Source organism: Carassius auratus, linkage group LG36F (assembly GCF_003368295.1).
Source record: "Carassius auratus strain Wakin linkage group LG36F, ASM336829v1, whole genome shotgun sequence".
NCBI classification, from domain to species: Eukaryota; Metazoa; Chordata; class Actinopteri; order Cypriniformes; family Cyprinidae; genus Carassius; species Carassius auratus.
The window spans coordinates 1,682,669-1,709,398 of NC_039295.1; the positions used below are offsets into that span (position 1 = coordinate 1,682,669).

The 26,730-nt window shown below is 40.7% G+C and overlaps 1 protein-coding gene across 2 annotated transcripts in view; it reads right to left on the reverse strand.

The window, feature by feature from the left end:
- The window catches only part of phactr3b (phosphatase and actin regulator 3b), a 51,778-nt gene that overhangs the window by 1,069 nt on the left and 23,979 nt on the right, over window positions 1–26,730 (reverse strand). For both annotated transcript variants that reach the window (XM_026240809.1, XM_026240808.1), the window contains exons 7-12: window positions 26,324–26,514; window positions 19,987–20,140; window positions 2,375–2,430; window positions 1,194–1,255; window positions 921–1,061; window positions 319–395 (exon numbers count right to left, since the gene is read on the reverse strand). In XM_026240809.1, the coding sequence (XP_026096594.1) occupies window positions 319–395; window positions 921–1,061; window positions 1,194–1,255; window positions 2,375–2,430; window positions 19,987–20,140; window positions 26,324–26,514 (681 nt within the window). The remainder of the gene's footprint in view (window positions 1–318; window positions 396–920; window positions 1,062–1,193; window positions 1,256–2,374; window positions 2,431–19,986; window positions 20,141–26,323; window positions 26,515–26,730) is intronic.

Below are 26,730 nucleotides of genomic sequence, written 5' to 3' on the forward strand. Positions count from 1 at the left end.
GTTCAGCTATTTTGGTGCACAGAACATAAAACAAACGTAAGCTAAATGTGAGCAAGCATTTGTTATACATGTCGGCAAGCACTTAAGTGTGCTTATTCTGCAAATCCTGCACTTTCAGGACAGTGCAGATATGGCTATATTTAGAGCAGCCTGCTGTATTGATCTACTGTATGTGTCCTGCACCTTTAGCTCTTACGCAAGCGACCGTGTGAGAAGTGAGCTATCGTAGATGCGGTGAATGGTTCTGCAAACGTGGAACAATGTATAGAAACAGGCCATGTATCTATACACAAGGAAGAAATGGAAACACAGACTGACCTTGTCAGGTGTTTGCTTGACGCATGAACCTCCATTTCGCTGCTCTTGAACTCATTCAGCTCTTTGCGAATCGCCGCCTGTGAGACCAAAACAACAATGAGCTCCTGATGAACCGCCACGGGACGCTCTCGCAGCGGGACACAGCGCTGCTTTCTACCTGAAGTTTTAGAAATGATCTGTTCTGGATCTGTTGACTATTATGCTGATGCTGCTCAAGAAACATTTATCAATGTTGAATAAAGTTGTGATGATAATATTTTCATATTTAATACGTTTTTCAGGATTTTTTGACGAATAGACACTTCAGCATTTATTTCAAATAGAAATCATTATAAATGTCTTTAATGTCACTTTCGATCAGTTTAATGTATCCTTGCTGAATAAAAGCATTTATTCCTTTAAGAAAATGTGAACTCCACAGACCATCTGAGGCTAGTTATACAAATATTTTTATTTCTTTCTCATTTTACAAATCGATTTTATGTAACTCAATCACATCATTATATTTTAGATGAATCAAAACTAGAATGTTCTATTAGTTTGATGAGCTGCACCAGTGTGTGTTGTCCTGTAGGGGGCGCGTGCGAGCGTCTAACACACACCTTATCTGAAGCAGATAGTCTGGTCCAGGGCTTGTCTGCTCTTCTGTCGTAATCCTGAGCTTTGGCCACTTCCACATAGTCACTGAAACGGATCAGAATCTTTCTGTCCCGCAGCTCGTCAACCGTGGGCCGCTGATTCAGCTGAGGGAAAGAAAAAACACAGAAAAAGAGAGGTTTAGGTGAAGGGAAACAGAAGTGTGTTCCTTCTTAAATGCTGTAAAGGATGAGATGAGTATCAGGTAGCTGTTTTGGGAATGTATCTTTGTCACATACCTTTCTGTTTAGCCTTTGCTTGATTTCCCTTCTCTCCTCTTGCTCTGTCTGGTCATTCCTCTCTGCAAATCCACCCAAAAAAACAAAATAAATCACAGATGAGCAAACGCACGCACACCGTCCACAGAGGCACAGATTAACTCTGAAGTTTTAATCCAGCACACAACACCAAGATCAAGCTTACACTCCACAGCACAGATTCAGATGTCAGTTTCTTCAATATGTGTGCTGCATTTTTAATGAAAACAAACCAAAGTTCTTTTGATGTTTTAATCAAATCTCATGTCTAGCTGGTGTTAAATCAGATCTCTTGAACATCTGTGTCCGCAGCTGTCCTGAAGACCCTCGTGCCCTGAGCGACAGATTACTGCTCTTCTATAATAGGCTTCATCCTTTCACAGAACTGGATAACATTGTTCTCTTACACTTCCCTCTGTCGAATACGGGGATTATCTGAATCTGTGCTGCGAAGGACTTAGCGTGGGAAAATGCAGGGACAAATCTAGTATGATGAAACTAGGATAAACACATTTAATGTTCTGTCACTTCAGGACTCTCCTCATTGATTGTCCTTGCTTTGACTCTTAACTCTAGGAGAGAGAGTGTGTGTGTGTGTGTGTGTGTGTGTGTGTGTGTGTGTGTGTGTGTGTGTGTGTGTGTGTGTGTGTGTGAATCGTTTTTGTGCTGAACTCAATTATTTATTTATTTTTAGATACCTGTTACAGAAGAAATACGGAATTTAACTTTGACCATAGAAATACACTTAAAAATATTTAGTATTGAATGAGATTTCACTGTTAATCACAAACTAACTACAAAGAAACACCAATTCACATTAAATTAAATGATATTTTTAAGTTTACGTTTTCTTGTAAAATATACTCCAGTGATCTTTGTTGTCATTACTTCTAAAGAAATACATGTTGTGGGCTCTTGGGTGCTCAGATTGTAATTGCAACCTGATATGATCTACTCACCAAAACGTTCATTAGACTAAATTATTACAATACTTGTACTACAATTTCACACTGGTGAAGAAAAAAAAGGTGAATAAAGTGTCAAACTAAAAATAAAACTGAAGCACACTGGTGATGCTGTTTGTCAGCAGGCAGCTACTAAACATGAGTCCAGAGGAAGAGGAGGTCACCTCCAGCATCTGAGCCGACAGGTGCGATACTCACGTTTGAGGATGTTCCGGCTCTCCAGCTCCTCCACCGCTGGCCTCTGGCTCAGTCTCCTGCGGAAAAACACCAAAATCACGTTCTGGACCATTTTAGTGCAGTCTCCGGTGTGTCTGCTCAGCAGCGGGGATGTTTCGGGGAAACCCTGCGTCCCATCTCGAGTCTAAACATCGCCGAGCATCAGCACGACTGAAGCACGTCCACATCACCAGCTCTATACCGATCTGTGCTCGAGATTCCCTGATTTCACGGAATGACGCGAACGGCACTTGTTCATGGGAGCAGTGTTATAAAGCGAAAGCCTCATGGGCGAAGAAGTAAGCGTATCAAAATGCAGTAGAAAAGAGTGAAAAAGATTGGGTGGAGACGGAGATGAGAATCTGGTCCTGAGTTCTCTGAAGTCTCAGAGTGCTGTGTGTGATACCGGAGATCCTTTACGCATCATTTATAAAGTGGGCGGCGCGTGCGCCAGAGATCTCCACGCGCACTCAGTGCGCGCGCACGAGGAATGTGCTGCAGTCAGGGAAAATACATCCTCCATCCACACCCCTGATGCTTTAATATCGAAACAATATTAAAGCTGATCGCATATACCACTAAATTAAAACGACTCATCAGCTAAAGGACATTGTTCGAAGGGAAAAGCTTTGGCTTTAATTTACTCAGTCTCGTCTCAGCAGTGTTTCTAAACGATATGCATATGAAGAAATATATGCATTCAAAATTATGCAATCGTTCAACTTATTTAAACAATAATATGCTTCCATTATATTTAAAGTCACATAATTGCTAAACGCTTTTCAAGCCGTTTGAAATCCAACTAATTGCTATAGTGTGTGTTTTGTCAGCTACAGCAGCAAATTCCTTACACTTCGAAATTTACAAATGAATGAATTCACTTAATAATGCAAATGCTATATAGCCTGAATATAGAATAGTATCCCAACTGCATCAGTGACAAAACACAAACGCACATCTGTATTGAAAGGATGAGATGCATGACACAAATCTAAGATTTGACACATTTGTTCATTTAGACCAGACTGATTTGTTTTGTCTAATTGTGCTTTAAGATGACAATGTATATGCTTCATATTGGAATGGGTTGCACTTTATTTTACAGTACGTGTACTAACATGTACTTATAGTGCTACTTACAGTGTATTTATCTAAGAAAGTTCTGGTAACACAAGGTAACTACATGGGTTAGGGTTAGGGTTAGGGGTAGGTTCAGGGTTAGTATTACGTAGTTATTGTAATTACTATAATAAATACATAGTATGTACATGAGGAACAGGACTGTAAAATAAAGCGCTACCGAGAAATGTATGATCTGCTCATTCATTGTAGACCCCAGGACACTTATATCAGCTACTGTACATGTGTAGCTTCATATCACTTATTCACAGACAGATTCACAATGACAGCTGAAGTCTTAGGTGACTAAACATCCATGTCCAACCACTTTAACTGTCGCGGCACAACAGAACATGATGCCGTGAATCATGATGCTGAAGCTTGTACACCAACTGCTGTTAAAAACACCGTTCCAGACCAGAGATGGGTATTTTTAAATCTCTCCTGATTGGCCCAGGTCCTGGAAATATTATCTGTGAGGAGATGAAGCTGAGCCATCGGGAGCGGAAGCTCAGCTGTGACACACCGCCGCCACTGAAGCCTTTAAACACACGCAACATGAGAAAAACTCAAACAATACTCAGATAAACCAATAAGGTTAACTGCATTAGTTCAAATATAATTGAACTATAATGAAAAATACAATACGGTTCAATTTGTTAACTATATTACACAAACTCACAATGATCAATATACATTAGTTAATAAAAAATACAACTGTTCATTTTTAGTCCATGTTAACATTAGTCCATGTTTTTAGTCCGTTTAGTCCATATTAACTAAGATTAATAGATGCTTTAGAATAATTTTTCATTGTTAGTTTATGTTAACCCTTACAAACATTTATTAACTTATAGTTAATATTCATTACATTATCAAAATGATTTCTGTTAATATTATTTAATGGACCCGGGCTTACCATGAACTGAACTAAAATTGAACAGATCTATTTTTTATTAACTAATACTAACAAATCTTATTAAATAATAAAATTTACAGCAAAGTGATACTCCTGTTCCTTAATATTTCAGAGGTTGTTTTATTCCTGTTAGATATATATATATAAACTTGAATACAGACTATAAAAGGCTATTTGGGATTTTTTTTCCATCATGTAAAACCTGAAATACATCTAAAACCACTCAAATCCAGCATTTATTTCTGAAAATGTGCTAAACAGAGAGTGCCTATGGAGAACTGGGCTTTTCAGAGGAATGTTTTCATCAGCACACTACAACATCTCAAAGGTGTTTAGTTGTTCTAGTTCAGGCTATACCCTGAGGTCTCCCTCCACTACTGAAACATGAGGATGTGCTGTATATGAAGTGAGCCTCCGCTGTGTCAGAGCGATAAGCCGCTTTCAGGAGCAGACCCTGATGGGACTGTCAGTGAGTGGTTGTGAGTCAGTCTGCATTTCACGGCCTGCCATTGTCCAGCGAGCTGTGTGTTAATGCCCGAGCCTCGTTCCGGTCGACCCAGCGATATGAAGGAGGCTTCAGACAGTCGCTGACTGCATGGGTGGCTATTACGGCTTTGACTGACGGCCAAGTGTGTCGTGGACACCCTGAGGGACAAGGATGCCAAGCATCATTACAGAAGTTACATCCACGCTTGGGAATAGTTTGAGCGTTTGTGTAACTTCCAGGGTGCTTCTCTGGGTGTCATTTGGATTCCTGAGCGCGTAGTAAAAATTAGATGTACGAGAGAGATGGAGGAACTGAAATCTTGACACATTTAACATTAAACAGTGCCATTTGCAGTATGTAATGACAAAGACAAAAAAAATATTTGAGTCAATATAGTAACACTAGCTGTTTAAAAATGATCCTCTCACATTAATATCAAGACAAATAGAAATAGCCAAATACTGAGCCATATTTAAAACACTTTGCCTACTGTACTTTTTAGTTCATATATAAATAAAGGCTTAGACATGAAAGCAATTTTATTCATGGCTCGCTTTTAAGAATGCATCAGATCTCTGGGCTGACCCCAGGTCTGCTCTTTAGATCAGAGCAACATGTGAGGTAAAGAGCTCGGTCTGTCCCGCTACAGGAACGACGTGAGGTCTGGTCTTCAAACGCCTCCACATCTACAGTCACTCTAAAGTGTGATACGGTCTGATCTGGCGCCCGCTGGGCTTCTCCTCTGATGAACTTCACAAACACATGACAGCTGTGAGGCAACAAATGTGACTGATTCAAGCTTGGCTGACCTCAGATGCATTATAAACACTATGAGAAAGTATTAATTTTATCAATTGGAGCCATACAAGATGCATTACTTTTGACCCGTTCAGCTCTGTCCTTAAACAGATTGTATCCTCATGAGGCCAGAACTGGGAATGAACACAAATCGATTTGCTGTTGGGTTGAAACAATGTCTGCCACTGGAGGATCTGTCCGTTTGTGGCCCAGATAGCAACTCAGCTCTTTCCAGTGATTGATTTTCCAATACTGGGATTTTTTTTATTGGATCCAGTTTGGTGGATTTGTTTCTATTTTAGAATAGTACTATACCTCATCTGATTAGCCTTTTAAAACATCACCCGTCTCTTGTTTGCAGTTTTGTAAATTGTCAAAATGTACTGTTTTATTACACTTCTGTTTATTCATTCTCTTGCATGCACATGCACAGCTCAGAGGTTCACACGAGAAGAGGAATAAATATTATGAAACGAAATGAAATCATTTTAATTTCCTTCTTAAAAGAAAAAACAGGACGAAAGATTTAGAGACCATGTGCCTGAAGATCTGGAAACGTAACTCTGATGTAATGTAATGTGGGCAGCGTTGAATTGGTTGTGTATGCTATTGTGCCTCTGATGACTTAATTAGCAAGTGTATTCAGATGTAAATATAGCGCTTTCACTGTGGGATGGCAGGATCTGATTCCAGGATCTGGGCTTTTTTTGGAGCTGTAAAGGCGATGTCACATCCGGCGAAGCGTCATGCACGGCCTGTAAGATAGTTATGAAGTCACCATGGATCCGAAGCATTGGGCCGTTGCCTGGTTGAGAAGCTGAGCTTAATTTAGCAGAGAATGCAGGCCAGGAACACACAGTCGATAGTTTTGCTGTAGTGCTGCATGGGTAACACGCTCCTGAACATGTGTGATTATCATATGTAATCAAGGAGGCGTGTTCTGAACAACTCATGTCTGATTATCAGTCACAAGAGCCATACTGCTGTTAGCTAGTAATAGCTTCCCAAGTAATATGTTTAAAACACATTTATTTCATACTAAAAATAGTTCAAATCTTTTAACACGTTTACTGATGTATCGCTCGAGACTTACTGATATAGAAATGATAACTAAACTTGATTTGGAGTACTACTTGTGCACAATGCACATTTTTTAATATAAAGCCTAAAATGTGTTTTAAAGTCACTGTTGATGAAGATTGTACGATCTCTGAATAAGATTTAATATTTAAAGTGTGCCTGAAGTATACTAGCAATAGTTCCTCTTTAGCACAATTAAACACACTTCGGTGTATCTTTAGTTGGACTTCAGCACTACTGAAAGTACATTAAACACAAAATGAGTTGTTCCAGTTGCAGATCTTAAGTTTTCTAGTTTAGTGTACTAAAAGCACTACTGCAGGGCATTAAGTACATACATGTCAAATTGTATTTGTAGTGCGCTTAGCATGAAATAAATGTATTTTACTATGTTTATTTTTCACTAGGGTTTGCAATCACTGGAGCAGTGTGAGCCTATCGGTGTCAAAACTCCTGTTTTAACCAACGACACAGAATTTGGACAGAATTACTACACATTATTGGCATTTGATGCCTGACTCTAATAAAACAAGTGAGATCTGTAGAAACAAGCTGCCCCGCTCACGTTTTGTTAATGTAATAAACTGTGCCTTGAATCTACTGTACAGAACCACAATCAATTTTTCAGCAGCTAAGACATTGCCACCAGAAACTAAAAAACACATCCAGTCCCTATTGACTGGCCACTGTTGCCTAGCAACTGCAGCTGCCATAGAAAGCAGTGGAGAGGGTAATGAGCTGGAGTCTGAGCCCGAGTCGTGATGGGGGCTATCAACTGATGCTTCTATAAATAGCAACCGAATGGATTTGTACATTGGGTGTTTTCTAGAACAAGGAACTATTCCAGGCTCCATATTCCCCTGCACTGTTGCACTACAGCATGACATTCATGTGACGGCTGTCTATTTATAATTATCTCATGATGATTTTCTTCTCTTCACAAGGCACTGCAGGTTTCAGTATTCAACACATGGCATTCTCAAAACACTGGGAGCTAAACAAGACATCTGTTTTCAGTCTCTTTTACATATAACTATTAAATAATTCAATAAAAAATAAAAAGATTACCGTACAGTCTGCTGGTCATTTTCACCAGAGTGACCATCACCTGAACGTGAAGTTGCTCGGTAAATAAATACGTTTGCGTTAAATATGTTACTATGAAAGAAGAAGGCATGGAGTGATACGAGAGATGTGTCTAGCGTTTGTAACAGTTACTTCAGAAAACTGTATTATACAGTCCCTTCTGAACAAAGATAACTCTTAATCATCTACTCATCAATTCTAACAATGATTATATCACATAATAGTTCAGAAATGGTTAAATATTCAATTTCGTTATGGTAGACTCTTTAAATCATTTTTTTTTTAAACAAACATTAAGGTATAATTGCCATTGCACAAAAAGTGTAAGTAGTTATTTGGACTATTAAATGTGAACCGTCCTTCAATCACTGGCCTTGTGACAGATCTGTCGTATCAACAGACAACCAAAGCCGAACCGAAGTGTGAATCTGGCTGTGGTTTGGTGGGGCATCTGTGAGTGGGCGTCTTGTTGTTGTAGCACCGAGCCTTCGCCACAGAATGAACATGCAGCTCTGCACGTTTAACAGCCAGCTGTCATACTCTCTCCGTCTCTGCTGTCGTGAACGCTGAGGACAGACTGAGCACTGCAAGTCTGGCCATGCATTATTCATCAACTCGCCGTCTATATTTAGTGGTTTGGGCATCACTGTTTGAGAAGGACTGGTGATAGTAAGACCATCACAGGAGGAGCTGGAGGATCTGCCATCGAGACGATGATGGTTACAGCAAGCCAAGGTGGACGGGGAACAGTGGGTCACTATGACAGGACAGGATTAGAAAGCGGCAGCATGGCGGGCTGTGAGGGGGCCGAATGCAATCTCTTTCCTCCTTGAGGTAGCAACAGTGACGTAGAGCATTGATCGGGAGTCCTGCTGCGGTTTTTCAGAGCGAATGACAATGCAGCAGACTAAAAATAGCATTAGAGAGGGATCCCCCGTCCCGGCCAACCCACTGCACTCAGGCACAACTCAAATACTGATGTGTTACACAAGAGCACGAACAAAGAGAAGTTACACAACGAAGAAGGAGAAGATTGTGTCGATTGATTCAAACGATCAGAACGAGGTTTATTTCCTGCAAAATCCGCTGTTACATAATATAACAACAAACCGTACAGTAGTACTCCTAGCTTTATTAATAGACTATTAATACACTACTAAAGCAATATTGCAAGTGTCAGAATGTCTAGCCACCACGACGGAAACACAGATCGCATTAAACAACAAAGCACATGAGTTCTCAAGGCGTTTTCATGATCACTGCACCAGTGCTGCACACACACATAAATCTACATTTCTAAATACCAGAAGTGCACTTATTTCAGCAAACATGATTTATTATTTCATTTTTTCTGTTGCATTTTTAATTTTAGGGTTCTTGTTAAAAGAATTGTTGTTTTTGTTTATTTTATACCATCATCATTATTATTATTATTATTAATTATTTTAGTACTTCAACTTCATTCTACTGTAACTACTTGTGAATAGCTGAAAAAATAAGCACAGTTTTAAAACATCGTATTTATCTTAATAGATACATACGGCGTAGTTTGTTGTTGTGAGGATTATTTGTGCTGTTTGTGTGTTGAGCATTTTGTCTGAAGGCAATTTTCCACTCCATTGGGGAGAGACAATAAAGCTTTTGAAATTGAAATATGTATATATATATATATATATATATACATATAATGTGTATATTTATGGTTTTAGTTAACCCTATAATAACTCTGTCTCAACTGCATGTGCATGTGGATGTACGCTGATATGATGTTGAATTTTAGACACATTAAATAAAAGCCAGCAACTCAAACACACAGAGCAAACACAACATTGCCTTAAAAGTGTTTTTTTTTTTTTTTGCATGTATTTGGGAAGCAAAAATATATACACTAATTTCTAAATTAATTTGAATCCTCATATAATTTACAGTTTAAATCTAAATCATTCTCAAGATGAAAATGCATGTACTTTTACTTTAGGGTTATTGTTAAAATGATGTTGTTTTGAAAGCACAGATATGAGCTATCTTATTATCTGCTGTGAAAAACAATAAAAGGACATGAGCAGAAGTCCCTTTATGACTCTTCACAGATGACTAGCTTTTGTTAGCAGTTACACTGGGTTACACAAGTACTGACAACCGCTCTGATTCATCACACTGCTTTCTATTTGACCTCCTGTATACTTGAGGTAGGTAACACTGTAAATGGTGGTTTTACTGTCAATGTAACATTGTTCTGGGATATTTTGATGGCTCTTTTAATAAAGCTGTATAATCTGATCTGCTCTGTTTGGAGCAGATGGTGCTAACATGCTTCCATCATAACCAAAGATTTATTGACACTTCTTTATTTTTCCACCAGCTAGATGGAAATATAGGTCAATATATGAACTGTATCACATCTAGCTTCAAAGAAATGAAAATGGAAATTCTCTACTGTTTCACCTAGACATCACTGAGAGAGCAATGTACGTTTTGCACGTCACTTAAAGATTTTCTTTGTTGGATTCACCGCAGTCTCCAAATTCAGAGATTGCAATATGAACAGCAGTTTTCTTCAAATTCTTTCAAGACTAAATGAACGATACTGCAATGATACATCATTAAGATCCCATTAAGTCTTCTGAGCTATTAATTAACAGGAATAAAAGCTTCCCCCAGAACAAACTGGTCAGAGAAGCATGTTCGGCTTCTGCTGAAAACGAGGGCATCAGATTTTTGTTGACCAGTCATTCTTGTGAGAGATGATTTTGCAGCACACGGTATACACGGCTCCCCTGCAGTCATTGGGACGGGGGGAAACAGCACCTGTGTTTACCCAGCGCTCGCAGGCTCCGGTTACACAGTCCGCTCTGGATCCTCTGCTGTGGGCTTTCTGCTTCTCAGTCTGACTCACTGCTGAGCACAAGGGTCATGAGAGCTTTCACATGCTTTAATAACGCACTCCTTTCTTGAGTTTCTTCCTGTAACACCCTAAGAGTAATTCAATAGCATTAATTGCACAGGAAGATGTTACCACCTGCTGGGCATTGCTGCCTGTCGCACCTCCTCCAGTGCTCATGGGTCAGCTGCAGGGTCATCAGCCAGAAACCACCATTCACCAACATTTCGCTCCATTGATTCTGGAACGTCTCCTGGTGGCGGAGCAGTGACAGGGACGTCTCCCTGTCACCCCCTGCAGCTGATCGCTGTTCTCCCTGCTACTGTTGTCTGGGGTTAGGTGTTCTTCCCCCAACACCTATCTTTCCTCCTCAGCCAGAGCCAAAAGCTACCTTTCTCTGCCTCCTCTGCCAGATCCTTTGTTGCCCTCCTTAGCCTCCCTCCAGTCACTCCTGCTTCCCTCAAGAGGCGTATGGTTGACAACCCAAGGAAACCTCGGCATCCGACCTCCACTGGGTAGATGGTCGTCTTCCAGCCAGCCTCCCGGCACTCAGCAGCGAGTTCTGAGTATCTGGCCTCCTTCCGTTCAAAGGCGGCCTCGATTCCCTCCTCCAGTGGTACAGTAATCTCAATGAGGTGTATCGATCTTGCCTTGGTTGACCACACCACTATGTCTGGCCAGAGAGATGTGGTGGTTATCTCTGTGGGGAACCGGAGCTGCCTGTCCAGGTCAACCCTCATGTTCCACTCCTGGTTGGGGGAGAAGGGCTTTACTGTTTCTCTTAATCTGATGCTTCTCCTTACCCCTCCTTCCGACACAAAGATGGTGGGGTCCTCTGCTGATGGTGGTTGTTTGCTACCCTGTCGACACTCCTCCAGTACTTCGGCTAGCTTTCTCAGGACCTGATCGTGGTGCCATCTGTAGCGTCCCTGTGAGAGAGCGATCTTACAGCCTGACAAGATGTGCTGGAGACTTGCGTTGCTGGCATTGCAGAGTACACAGGATTCTTCATTCCCAAACCACTGGTGGAGGTTCCAAGGGCAGGGAAGTGTGTCGTAGGTTGAACGAATGTGAAAGCTAAGTATTGCCTGTGGGATCTTACAAATGTCTGACCAACTGATGTTCCGGTTCATGATTCCCTCCCAGGTTGTCCAGCTTCCTTGTCGACCCTGCGACACGGCCTTGATTTTGTAGCGATCTTCCTCCTTCCTCGTCACCTCTGTTACCACCATCTCCTTCCTTTGCTTGCGATTGGCCTTGGACCAGAAGCATGGCGTCTCTCCCCATCCTAGCCCTCCTTTTCCTGCCTGAACTCTGCCCATGATTTCCCGGTGTTGTAGCTACTGTAGTGTTGTAGGACTGTAGTAGCAGCTGCAGCATGTTTTTTCCAAAGAGACCGGTTTTGGCAACCCCAACCACTTTCGGATGAATGAGTTGGCTTTTCCATTCATCTTACTTACGGTTGATGAGGGAATCTCACTCATTTTCAAGGGCAACATTACCCTCCTGTAGAGTGTAAACTGGTAGCACCAGACCTTATACTTCCCAGGGAGTTTGCTTTGATCGATCCTTGCCAGTCCGTCAGAGAGCTGCTTCATGACGGTTTTCCCCATCTGTTTGTCAGATAGGTCTGCAGTGTACTGCCTCCCCAGGCTTTTGATGGGTTGCTCTGATAGGAGTGGGATTTTTTCCCCTCCAACGACGAAGATGGTATTGTCATTTCTGACTCCTCTTCTGAGGGACAAGCTCCGGGACTTGGAGGGCTTGATTTTTCATTCTTGCCCATGATATCAATTCGTCCATCCTCTTCAGCAGTCTTGATGTGCATGCAGCTGTCTGAATGAGGCTGGTGACATCATCCATGTAACTCCTCAGTGGAGGAAGCCTCTTACCAGTTGGGAGTTTGATCCCCCCCAACCATTTGCCTTGCACCGATGAGGATTATCTCAAAGGCTGCTACAAACAGTATTGGAGATATAGTACACCCCATTGCGATTCCTACTTCGAGCCGCTGCCACCCGGTGGTGAAGTCCTGGAGGGAGAAACACATCTGCAAGTTGCTAAAGTACTGAGCTACCAGGTTCTTGACGCAAGTGGGCATGTGGAAAAATTCCATGGCATAGTTGACCAGCTGATGCGGGACTGATCCGTATGCATTGGCAAGGTCAAGCCAGATGACATGCAGGTCGGTCTTCTCCCGCTTGGCCTTCTGGATCTGGTCCCAGATCATAGTGGACAGCACTAAATCCCCTATAATTAAAATAATATAAAAAAATAATAATAATGTTTTGTGCCATGGAATTTAAGTTTTGGGAGCATTTTAGGCAAGAGTGTTTGGAAATTTGCTTTAACGTTTTCAGAGTTGTGAGCTCCACGACATCAACAAAAGTTCAGCGCTCATAAACTCACAGAGAGAGCGCTTCACCTTGGTCAGATCTTCTGCAAATTACCGCTGTCTCTGACCACACTATAGTTTTCAAACATGAGATATAATTCATTTTGGTTTGCAGTTGCAGTTTTTGGTCTCATTCATTTATTATTTCTTCCAGAGCAAATAGTTTGCGCAAAATCTCTAATTTTTATGTCTGTGTTTAACTTCAATGCTGCATATCACAGAGCTGCCTTTGTACTTCTGACTGAATTGCCAAGCAACTTTAATGATGGCTGTTGTAATAATATTATATAATATGTTGTAATATTTTATACAAATGATATGTTGACAAGACACTGTTTTGCGAGTCAGCAGGAAACATTATTTTCCCAAAGATGAAAACTTTCATTATTATTGTTATCACTATTATTACTATTATTATTTAAAAAAACTATTTTTACAAATTTTTTACAAATTAATGTTACCTTAAACAAAAGCTGAATTAGCTATATTATGAAAATACAATTTAACTTAAGACAAAAGTGAAGTCATTCTGTTAGCCGATGTTTAATTAAGTTAACTGCTTCTAAATAAATGCAGCTTTGAAAGGCCGGATGTCTTAAAATTTTTCCTCAAATCATAGAGTTTGAACACTCTTGCATTGTGTCTGTCAGTTTTTCACACGCTATCACTTAAAGTCAGAGAATCCAGTTGTTGGGCAATACCTGTTTTATGGAAAGTGACCACTCTAGACATTATATCACAACCATAAAGAACATCATGTGTAGCCTGAAGCATGTGCTGATTGAGTACAGTGACGAAGTTCAGGGGTTCTGACACAATACACACACACACACACACACACATCAATATGAAATCCTAACACCCTGTGGCATGATTTGACCTAGGATCCATTTCTCTTAGCCACTGAGTAGAGTTCATCCTCACAATTGTGTCCGCGATTGATCTGCAAGCGCTTGGTTGCGTAAGTGGAGGCCTTACATAAGCTGTTTGTGTGCGGCCCGTCTCAGACTCCCATCCGAGAGTGGCTCAGAGGAGACTGGACTCCAGAGGGGTTCCCTGTATACTTTACACCTGTAACAACATGACACAGCTGAACCCTTTTATATAGGTCTCATTTCAGTTCTGAACATCCAGATTCCAACAACAGATGGCCAACAATAGACTAAAGATTATAAACGACGATTGAAATGTACTGTAGCTGATCACAGTTTCCCAGAACTACTTCTGATCTCAGATTTTGTTTCTAAGAGCCTTAGTGTTTTGAACCTAATAAAGAGCAACAATCCTTCTTATTACTGGCAAATTTGTCACATAAGTGTGAAATACCATGTTTAGGAAATGTGTGCTCGTACTTGGGCTGCAACAAATGATTATTTCCATTACTGATTAGTCCAGCGATTACTAGTCAAGTCACCTTTATTTACATAGTGCATTTAACAATACAGATTGTGTCAAAGCAGATTTACAGTACTAAAAAGGATAATAGTGTGTAATAATGCAAAGGGACAGTAGTAAACACTCTGTTTGCAGTTAAAGTCAGTTCATCATTAATTCAGTGATGTCATCGTCCAGTTTGGTTTAGTTCATATAGTATCTGTGCAATCAAGTTGACGATATCACTGAAAATGAAGGGTACCCGACTAAGCAAGCCAAAATTATTCATCGACTAATCGTCAGTTATTTCAGAGATTATTCAGTCGGCTTGACTGATTATTCAGATTTTGCAATTTGTTAAAATATTGCATACTCTATATATTCTGTACATATAGAGCTGCTTTATAGCAGGAAATAAAGTGACACTGACATAAAAAAATAAATAAATGTGCTTTCTTTAAAGCAATCCATTGCAGAAAGAGTTACATAAATAAATGTGACATGACTGGTGCGCACGGCTGATGCAGACATCCACATCTGATCCAATGCTTTCTTATCTGCTGCTTTCTCAGCACTGTCATATTGTTTGTGTGTTTATTTCGTTATTGTGAGGAAAGTTCACAGCTTGTATTTACGTTCATCTAAATGTCACTCTTAAAGCACTGCTTGCGTATATCAATCTACTTTTTACACCAACCAAAAAACTACTTGGCTGTGTTTTTTGGGCCTTTACACATAGCAGCATTTTCTGTCTGTAGTTTTGTAAAACTTTACCACATTCTACTGGTTTGGCATTTTTCAGTGTTTGCATGGCTCATAAGCGTCTTCTTTTGTTGGACTGCTGAATAACAGTCTTGTGCTACAGCCCCACACTGGTCAAACCGTGTTATTGCAGGCCCTTACATTAGGGTATATGAGATCAAATGTTCACTACACCCTGCTGTGGATCACGTGTATGTTCTGTGATTCTGTTCTGCCTGCCTTGTCCTAGTTTTCCATTTATTGCTCTATTAGTTAATTAGTTTCCACCTGTGTTCATTTATTATCTTATTAGTCAATTGTTTGGTTCAGTTTAAATAGCCCTGCCTTTCCTATGTCTCTTTGTCCTGTCTATGTTGTTGAAAGTAGTTGATTTCTACATTTCTCCCCAGTGGATTCATTAAAAGACTCTGTGTTGTATATCTGTGTCCTGCGTTCTCCTTCAAACTCCTTCGCCTGACAGCCACTATGACACTGTGTGTGTACACTTGAATGGGTTAAATACAGAGCACATGGGTTAGCATGGATTACTTGACTTGAATACATGCCACTTCACTTAAATTTTTATTTTCAACACTGTGGAAAATGCTGAGTAATCGTTCCAGCCCTAGCTCGCACTTAACTTCGTAACTGTGATCACCTAGGGGGTGATACAATGGGTAACATAATCCCACAGATGTAGAAGGGACTTTGTTGACTTAAGTCACTAAAGCCCATAGCACACAATGTGCCTTTCACATAACCTTCCAAAGTATCATCTTTCTACAGTTCCTGCACTATTTCTCGTCAGATATTAACTATAACAAAAATGTGTCTTTATATTCTTTTAAAGTAGAGTTTTGTGAAAGCTCTAGTTCTTCGTGATCCCATGTTTTAAACTTTAGTTAGTGTGTAATGTTGTTGTTAGAGTATAAATAATATCTGTAAAATTCTAAAGCTCAAAGTTCAATGCCAAGCGAGATATTTTATTTAACAGAATTCCCCTACAAAAAAACGGCCCGTTTGGACTACATCCCTCTAGTTCCTGCAGGAATGACGTCACTAAAACAGTTTTTTGACTAACCTCCACCCACATGAATACACAAAAAAAGGGGCGTGGCCTTGGTGTGCTCCAACGGAGAAGAGGAAGAGTTGCGTTTGTGTTTGCCATGTCGTCGAAATGCTGTTATTTTTATTTCTGAGTCCAGTCATCTTTGTTTGGGCTTCCCAGGGATGCTGTACTTGGAGATCAGTGGTTACAATTTATGTTTAACTCGGTTCCCGAAAATTATAATCCACATGTAAAACTATATGCAGTACACTTTGCTGAGGACAGCTTCCTCGATCTCAATCAGTTTAATGCCGTATTTGCACAAAGATTATTCTTGAAAGATGGAGCAGTTCCCTCTTTGTCTGGAGAAGGTGTTGTTTATGGACCACAGTAAGTGTATTTTATTATTTAAGTTGGTGCGTTTAACAGTTTCTGTAACGTATTACACAAAGGGCAACACTGTTTAGGTCCCATGACATGAAATTTTCACTTTCTGAGGTTTTTTAACATTAATATGAGTTCCCTTAGCCTGTGTATGGTCCCCAAGTTTCAAGAAATTTTAATCGCTGTGAATCGCGATTTTGCTATCTTTCTCTGCATTTGAGAAAATGGAAGCTCAACCGGGCTGATCTTGAATCTCCTCCTTGTGACGTTATAAGGAGAAATGTTATATATATACTGTATATTTGAGAGGGCTTCCACATGTAATATGCATTTCGAATGCAAAGATGTCAGCCAATCACAACAGTTGTGGTTAGTCTAACAGCAGACACGCCCCTTCAAACAGAGCATTCAAGCCAGAGGGCTAATATTAGGATATAAGAATGCTTTTTACTTCTAAATTTTGAATGTAAAAATCATACTAACAACATAAGTACACCTAAGGAAACAAAATAAAAAAAAATAAAAAATAAAAAAAAAATAATCCATGTCTTGGGACCTTTAACTAGACTGTAGGGCTCCCCAAAAAAAATCGAATGCGATTTTAATGCGGATCTCGTCAGTAAAAACGCTCCTGTGATTAGAAGTACATCTCCAGCACGTGCGTTCAGATCAGGATTGCCAGGTTTTCAAAACAAATCCTGCACACTTGCTTCTCAAAACTACTCCAAAACTAGCCCAATCGCGTTTCCAGGAGGGTAGCGTGTGCTAGGCTTTTGTCGAATCACAACACAGGAACCGCTGGCCCAATCAGAACTCTTCACGTATTTCTGAAGGAGGGACTTTATAGAACAAGGAAGTCATCAGCCCGTTTTTATGACAGTGAAAACAGCGGTATACAGATAGGTGAATTGTGTGAAAAATACTGTTTTTTTACACGCGAAACCTGAACACATGTTATATTCCACACTGTAAACACAATCAAAGCTTCAAAAAAGCACAAAAAACGGGACCTTGAATATCTGAACCCCCTGACACAAATGTATCCATCTATTGTCTCCACTGGTTTGTTGCTAGAGTTTTCCTTCTCGTCCATTTCTTGTTTGTCTGTAAAACAACACCTAGCATCAGTGCTGCCACCGTGTGGAGCAACTAATCAGTGCAAAACAACTCAATGTGCATGTGAGACTTGAGCATACAGAGAAAGCATAGTAATAAAAATCAGTCCAGCTTTGGTAAAGGAATCAGTTGCTTAGGAAGCGTCCATTAAACAGTGGCTGGTTAACAGTCTTTGCTCTGTTCCTCTTACTCCAGCAGCTCTCCAGTTATTTACAGCCATTGGGATTACACACAACATACTCATTAAAGTTTTATTAGCTCACTTATAATTACAGCTGAAGAGGATGAATACACTGGAACCAAGAGGACACTGGCTGTTTATTACGCAGTCACTGAGGAGGCATAACCAAATCACTTGAACAACTTAAGCAAGAAACATAAATGATAAATGAGCCCATCTCATGTGGATGCCTCAAGGTGGTCTCCAAGAAACAAAATTCAAAGCAAGAATAAAAATACCACTAAGAATGAGCATGCTGGCAAAGACTGTGTTGATTGTTTGTTTCTCTAAATGAAATGGCTTTCAAACATTAAGCAGATGTCCTGTTTAGTACAGGAAGGCCCTGTATTTCCCAGGAAATAGAGGACATCTGGCTACCCTAAAAGCTAGCTTAAAGTTTTCTGGAGAGCTAGACAAAAAGAGGTTTATCTGACTATTGCTCTGTGAAAATCTGTGACGCACTTAAATATCTAAACCGTTCACCATTTTAAACACCCGCCCCACTGTCTGTTTTCTCAAAAGATTCATGTGAACAAATCATTAAATATTTTTCATCAAATCATTAAATATTTTCCATATTCTCATAAGAAATCTGTAAGTATCACAGTTGAAGAATTGCAGACATTAGTTGGTTTTTGGTTCAGAAAATCTCCAAAACACCAAGACGCCACCTACATAACCTCAACTTGTTCGGGAGGGTGTCATAAATAAGCTTTAGCTACCATTAAATAACAAACTCATTCACCTACATTTTGTTAAACATTAATGGAACTTTTAGTGGAACTCTTTAGAGAAATTAGGCAAAATAGCTTTTTGGAGACACACAACTAGGAATGGATTTGGCACAGCCAAAAGGACCCTGTGAAGTATACTGATGGATGAGTGGGGTATTTTTCATTCAGAAGGCCCACGGAAATCTTGTTGGGATACATGATATCATAAACTACCTGTCTGACCATCAGGAAGCCTTGGCCATGGTTGAATCTTCTAGCAGAACAATGATCAAAATCACCAAAACTCAAAATGAACACAAAAATGCTTCACTGACTAGAGAATCGAGGTTTTGTCAACCTCATCCAGTCTGCTTACTCAAATCCCACAGAAAACCAAGGTGTGTGAGCATTTGCTTGGGTTTCACAGAAACAGAAATGTTATAGCTCCCTCTACTGGTTGACATGAAGTTAATATGTGCTGTAGGTACTATACACACACATGCACTGCATGGTCATTAAACTGATGGCTAAAAAAACACCTGACATGACAGATGCAACACAAACCGGAAATCACTAATATCTCAAACTGCAATATAACAATTTACAATGATATCAATGAAAGCCCAACGGTTAGTTAATAATTTTCATTTTTAAGGCAAATATTCATTAACCCTAATATTACACACACTTTCCAAAGCTAAATTATAACGTAAGTCTACACAATACAGTCCTAAAAAGTTTTTCTCAATTTGTTTTCATTGCACAATCATTCAGACCATCTTTAAAACGTAAAAAATGGTCACAGGTCTGTTCTGACTGCAGACAGCAGGGGGGAAACAACTCTAAAAGCAAAAAATAGCATGCAACTCACCATATAATAATGCACTAGCAGGATAGGAAAATAAACTCGAGAACATTTAAAAGGGACAAAAAATTCCCATAGCTTTTAGCAATTTTACTTCTGTATTGTGTCCGCGGTCGATATCTACTGTAAAAACAGGGAAGTACAGAGAAGAACAATTTCTGATTATTATCAATATTGTCTGTGAATAGAAAGTTTAGAAGAACTTTTAAATTAAATGAATGTATCCTTGGGGAATAAAAATATCTATTTCCTTAAAAATCTTACAGACCTAAACTTTTGATCAGTGATATTATATGTTATATGATAAGTATATTAAATGTAAATGAAACGTTCACAGCATCTGTATGACAGGACATAACCAGACTCACTTGGCAAGCTTCATTTCGATCTGCTGGCGGATCTCCTGGCGTTCCTGATCACTGCGCACGGGGAAGATGTTCCTGTCCTCCAGCTCCTGTTTGCTGGGTCTGTTATGCAGCTTTACTGCCAGAAGCTCTTTTCTGATTCGTCGTGGAAGTGTACCTGCACAGACCCAAACACATGTTCATATGATCATTATTGAGGGTAAAATGGACAAACACGAGCCAGGCATGTTCATGACCCAAGAGACCAATTTACAAACAGATAAATTAATTTGTTGATGAATATCACGGCCACTAAACCTGGGTGGTTATTGCAGTGTGATTGGCTTTTTAGCACAAACACACACACTCACACACACACACACACACACACACACACACACATATAAAGGTGCTGTCAAATGATTATTCAAGTTTGATCGCATCTAAAATAAAGGTTTTTGTTTACATAATATATGTGTGTGTACCATATATATTTATTATGTTTATATAAATACACACACATACAGTTAACAATTAGAAAATATTTATATATTTCATATTTATATTCTTATATTTTATATATAAATATATTCCGTATATAAACATATTTTTTATAAACATAATAAATATACACAGTACACACACATATATTATGTAAACAAAAAAGTTTATTTTGGATGCGATTAATTGCGATCGTGGCCGAAGCCAGCTATGAGGTCACAGAGGTCCGGACCTCTGTAAATTTTTCATGTTCAAATATAAAAATTGTTCTCTGATTAACTAATTTGCTGCTAGACTCCTCAAATGAAGATCTGCATTTATGATTCAGAATGTTTAGCGTCATTGGTATAAAAATGATCGCTGCGAGACACTGCCGAAGTGAACGAGTCTTCAGAGAGTTGAGAGCGAGATCAATCAATCAATCACCTTTATTTATATAGTGCTTTAAACAAAATACATTGCGTCAAAGCACTGAACAACATTCATTAGGAAAACAGTGTGTCAATAATGCAGAATGACAGTTAAAGGCAGTTCATCATTGAATTCAGTGATGTCATCTCTGTTCAGTTTAAATAGTGTCTGTGCATTTATTTGCAATCAAGTCAATGATATCGCTGTAGATGAAGTGACCCCAACTAAGCAAGCCAGAGGCGACAGCGGCAAGGAACCGAAACTCCATCGGTGACAGAATGGAGAAAAAAACCTTGGGAGAAACCAGGCTCAGTTGGGGGGCCAGTTCTCCTCTGACCAGACGAAACCAGTAGTTCAATTCCAGGCTGCAGCAAAGTCAGATTGTGCAGAAGAATCATCTGTTTCCTGTGGTCTTGTCCTGGTGCTCCTCTGAGACAAGGTCTTTACAGGGGATCTGTATCTGGGGCTCTAGTTGTCAGTTGTCAAACAGAGATGCAGCCTCCATGTTGCCAGATCCAACTTTTTGACTAATTTTCCACTTAATTTGACACTTTAGAAAGTTAATAAAGTAGGAAGTTGCAGTTAAGGGTCAGTGATAACTTTATCTTATCTAATTTCCAAAATATTTGAAATAATTTTGTATAATTGTATTTATTTATAGGTTTTTGTTTATTTTAATAGCAATATCTGGCAACATTGCATCACCGGCATTAGTCTGGCAGTAATCAAAAAAGGCAGCGGCTGTTTACACTAAGTGCAAATAGCTATAGATGTTAAAAACCAGGATTTTCTGCCATTTATAATACCTATTGCAAATAGTGACTATTATCTGCACTTCAATATTGTATTTACATTATAAAACAGTATGCAATAATTGAGTGTAAATTTTAATTTTAATTCAAATTATTAAATAGATGCCACCTTATTGGAACAATAAAGCTCTCCCTACACCTACCCCTACCCTACCCAATAATACATTTTCAACTTTTTGATTATGCTTTTCTGATGTGATTTGAGAAGGGAGAAAAAAGTTGGCCAAAAGGTGGGGAAAAAAGATATTACTTGTCAGAAACGTAAAAAAAAAAAAAAAATCAAAGCTATCAAAATGCTGTCTAACACTTGTGCAGAGATCTGTAGAACAAGTAACTTAGAGTACAGAATAAAATGAAATACACAAACACTAGCCGTTAAGAAGTCTATGCTAAGTCATTCAGTATAGTAATTCAACTTTCACAAATCATGCTATAAACATTCATAAGAGCACTAGACAAAGTTATCAACTATATAATGGTTATAAATAAAAACAATAACAGCAATATGTATGGTTGCATAAATAATAAACAACTGATATAATTATCCACCCCATAAATATAGTAAAGTGTTTTCAAAGCCTGGCTACGGCCATGATTGCCATTAATCGTTTGACAGCACCAATATATCTGTCCATGGAGCACAAAAGCAGTCGTAAGTCACTGGGGTATATTTGTTGCAATAGCCAAAAAAAAAAAAAAAACATTGTATGGATCAAAATAATTTATTTTTCTTTTATGCCAAAAATCATTAAGATATTAAGTAAAGATCATGTTCCGTGGACATATTTAGTACATTTCCTACCATAAATATATCAAAACTTAATTTTTGATTAGTAATATGCATTGCTAAGCGCTTCTTTTGAACAACTTTAAAGATGATTTTGTTACAGACACACCAGGTTCCACCACCTACCAATCACAGCGCACTCCTTCACCTGAATACTAATCACTGCCACCTGATTCTCATCCAACAGCAATCACCATATCACTACAAATACCACACATACACACCCAGTCAGCGTCCGGTCTCGTTTGCAACAAGGTTTTACCTGTATGCTTACTCTTAAGGACTAATTCTATCTCTACTTACCTCTCTCTAGCGATCTCTAGAAGTTCCCTGTCTTCTTCGTGCATGCGTGTGTGTGTGTGTGTGTATCCACTTCCTCCAGCATCTGAAAACCATTGCACTACGGATCCCCTTCATCCCTTCATCACACCATCACATCACCCAGCACAACTCGCTCCTCTGCTTGTGCCTCAATAAACTGTGTTTCTGTTACTTTCAGCAACCTGTCCTGGTATTCCGTAACAGAAGACCGGACCGATCGGCACGAGCATGAGCCTCACGGAACCCCTTCCAGGACCTGGTTGATGCTTTGCGTCGGACACTCACCACTCTTCCTGCATCCCCATCACCTGCAAGCACTTCCGCCGACAACACCACCACTTTCTCACCTGCCGTGCACGCCAGTCCCATGGCCAAGCTGACGCCCTACTCTGGTTCGGCGGAGGATTGCAGCGGATTCCTATTCCAATGCTCGCTGGTCCTGGAGATGCAACTGGGCACCAGGGCCAGGCGTATTCCAACTTGCCACTCTGCCAACCAGAGACCGTCACCTCCCCAGAACCAGTTAGCTAGCCCATGCTCTTCAATTCCTATCAACTCACTGCTGCTGAACAACAAAGACGGCTGGCCCAGAATCTCTGCCTTTACTGTGCATCTCCGGGGCATATCATCTCCGTATGCCCCATCCGTCCTCCTCTTCCGATGGTGAGTGCCATTCTTCCTTCGAAGTATCAAATGAAACCACTCACCACAATAGTGATACTCTCTGCCACTGACATCTCTCTTCTAGTTTCTGCCCTCCTCAATTCTGGGTCAGCTGGCAACTTCATCTCCGGCGCCCTCTGTAGTCAACTCAAGCTCACTACCACAGCAATGCCGTCAGCCTACCAGGTCCACACAATAACTGGAAAGCCTGTGAGTCAAACATTTATTCGTCATAGTGTGGGCCCCATCACCCTTCAAACTGGACTACTCCATCAAGAGGAGATCCACCTGCTGGTTCTGGAGGAATCCACCGCTGACGTCATCCTAGGGCCCCCATGGTTGGAGCAGCACAATCCCGTCATCTCCTGTTTCCAGGGCTGTATCACTGGTTACACTCTTCCAGCCAAACTTTCCTCGGAACCTCTTCCTGTGTGTACCACCTCCATCGAGAGCCCGGTGGAAAAACAATCCATCTCCATTACGACCTGTTATGCCCCCTTCAGTGACGTATTCTGCCCCAAACAGGCTTCCAAGCTGCCTGCCCATCGGCTGTGGGACTGTGCCATCGATCTGCTTCCGGGTGAACCAGTGCCTAAAGGAAGGATATATCCCCTTTCCATCCCGGAGGAGAAGACCATGGAGGATTACATCAAGGAGGCGCTGGCTCAGGGTTACATTCGCCCATTTACATTTCGTCCTGCTGCTTCCAGTTTTTTCTTTGTGGAGAAGAAGGACAGAGGCTTACGGCCCTGACTACCGTGCCCTCAACAATATAACAGTCAAGTTCCGTTGTCCACTTCCTCTCGTCGCAGCTGCCCTGGAACATCTCCGTGGTGCCACTGTGTTCACCAAGTTGAACCTCCGCAGCACGTACAACCTCATTCGGATATGTGAGGGGGACGAGTGGAAAACTGCCTTCATAACCCCTACTGGCCACTATGAGTACTTGGTGATGCTGTATGGACTTGTTAACGCCCCCTCCGTGTTCCAAAACTTTATCCATGAGGTGCTCCGGGAGTTCCTCCATAAGTTCGTCCTCGTCTACATAGATGATATCCTAATTTACTCCTGGAGCCTAACGGAACATCATCGCCACGTTGTGGAGGTCCTACAATGCCTGAGGGCCTTTCAGCTCTACCACAAGGCCGAAAAACGCTCCTTCCATCAGCCCTCAGTGCAGTTCCTTGGATATAACATCGACAGCAGTGGCATCCGGATGGACGAGGGGAAGGTAAACGCTGTCAGAAACTGGCCCACTCCTACCACCATCACCATCAACTCCAATGATTTCTCGGCTTTGCCAATTTCTACAGACGCTTTATTCAAAATTACAGTTCCATCACCACTCCACTCCTGGTGCATCCTGACCCCAATCGACCCTTCATCGTCAAAGTCGACACCTCCACCACCGGAGTGGGAGCGGTCCTGTCACAGCAGCAGGGGAATCCCAGTCGCCTCCATCCTTGTACCTTCTTCTCTCGGAAGCTCAACCCGGCGGAGGTCAATTATGACATCGGCAACCGCGAGCTGCTGGCCATCAAGTTGGCCCTGGAGGAATGGAGGCATTGGCTGGAGGGAGCCAAACACCCTTTTCTTGTCCTCCCAGACCATAAGAACCTCCAATATTTATGTATCGCCAAGAGGCTGAATCCAAGACTGGCCCGCTGGCCGCTATTCTTCACCCGCTCCAACTTTTCCACCTCATATCACCCAGGGGCCAAGAACATTTAGGCTGACGCCCTGTCCCGGTGTCACGCCCCCGAAGAAAACCTAGAAGAACCTGAAACCATACTTCCTGAGAAAGTAATCGTCAGCCACATTACCTGGTCCGCAGAGACACTACCTTCCTCCAATCCCTCTGCCAACACTCAACTGGGTTGCCCACAGGGACATCAATACATCCCCAGGACACAGCTGACCATCAACTGCAATGGGTTCTACAGGATGACAGCCGACCTTCGCCGATCTGATGCTCCGGAATTCCAACCTGGTCAGAAGGTCTGGCTGTCCAGCCGGGATATCCACCTGCGCATACCCTGCCGCAAGCTGAGTCCCAGATTCATTGGCCCATTCACCATCTTAGATTAGATCAATCCGGTTACTTTCAAACTCCAATTATCACCTGAGTACCGGATTTACCCCACTTTCCATGTGTCACTTCTCAAGCCTTACCATCCCTCTGTTTCTCCCTCCACTGTTTTACCTGTATGCTTACTCTAAGGACTAACTCTATCTCTACTTACCTCTCTCCAGCGATGTCCAGAAGCTCCCAGTCTTCATCGTGTGTGTGTGTGTATCCACTTCCTCCAGCGTCTGAAAACCATTCCACTATGGATGACTTCATCACTGCCTCCAGCACCATCACATCACCCAGCACAACCCGCTTCTCTGCTTGTGCCTCAATAAACTGTTTCTGTTACTTTCAGCCTCCTGTCCTGGTATTCCGTAACAGATTTTCTCAATATTTAGATTTTTTTTGCACCCTCAGATTCCGGATTTTCAAATAGTTGTATCTCAGACAACTATTGTCCTCCTAACAAACCTTACATCAATGGAAAGATTATTTATTCAGCTAAATTTAGAAAAAATGACACACACATACACATACATACATTATATATATGGTATGAATATAAATAGTAATTACTGTAGGAATCACCCAAAACAAAAGCACTAAAACTGAAAATATTAAAATATTATCATTTTAAATATTACAATATTGACTAAATTAAGATATATTACAATATAATGAATACTATATATAAATAATGTAAATTTTTGTTTCATTAAACAAATACTTTGCAAATATTGTCAATTAGCTAATGTAAAAAACACTGATGTCCACAAGCAGCACAAAGCAACAGACCAGAGATGACGGACTCGTTCCAGCTGTCCGGGTCACTGTAGTATTCGTCCAGACGCATGTTCTCCTTGTTCTCTTCAGCCTCTTTTTGGTTCTGCACCTCTGCGCTCGGCTCATTCTCAGTGCTGGAGGTGCGGGACAGCCGTCCATCTGAGCGCCGTCTGGGTGAGCTACGCATCTCCTTTCCATGGAAACTATGCAGGAAAGATGTGCATGTAAAAATGATTGGGAAATGTTTCATGCATCTGAACTCCCTGACTGTGTTTGATTTCCCATACGGTCTCATCTGAGGGATAAACACAGTAAAATGTACCATGTTTTTCCCTGAGAAGTCACACTACAGGAATAGATCTCCGATAAATGTGATACAGTATGTGAGAATCCAACCGGTCAGCAGTCAGTCGTATCAA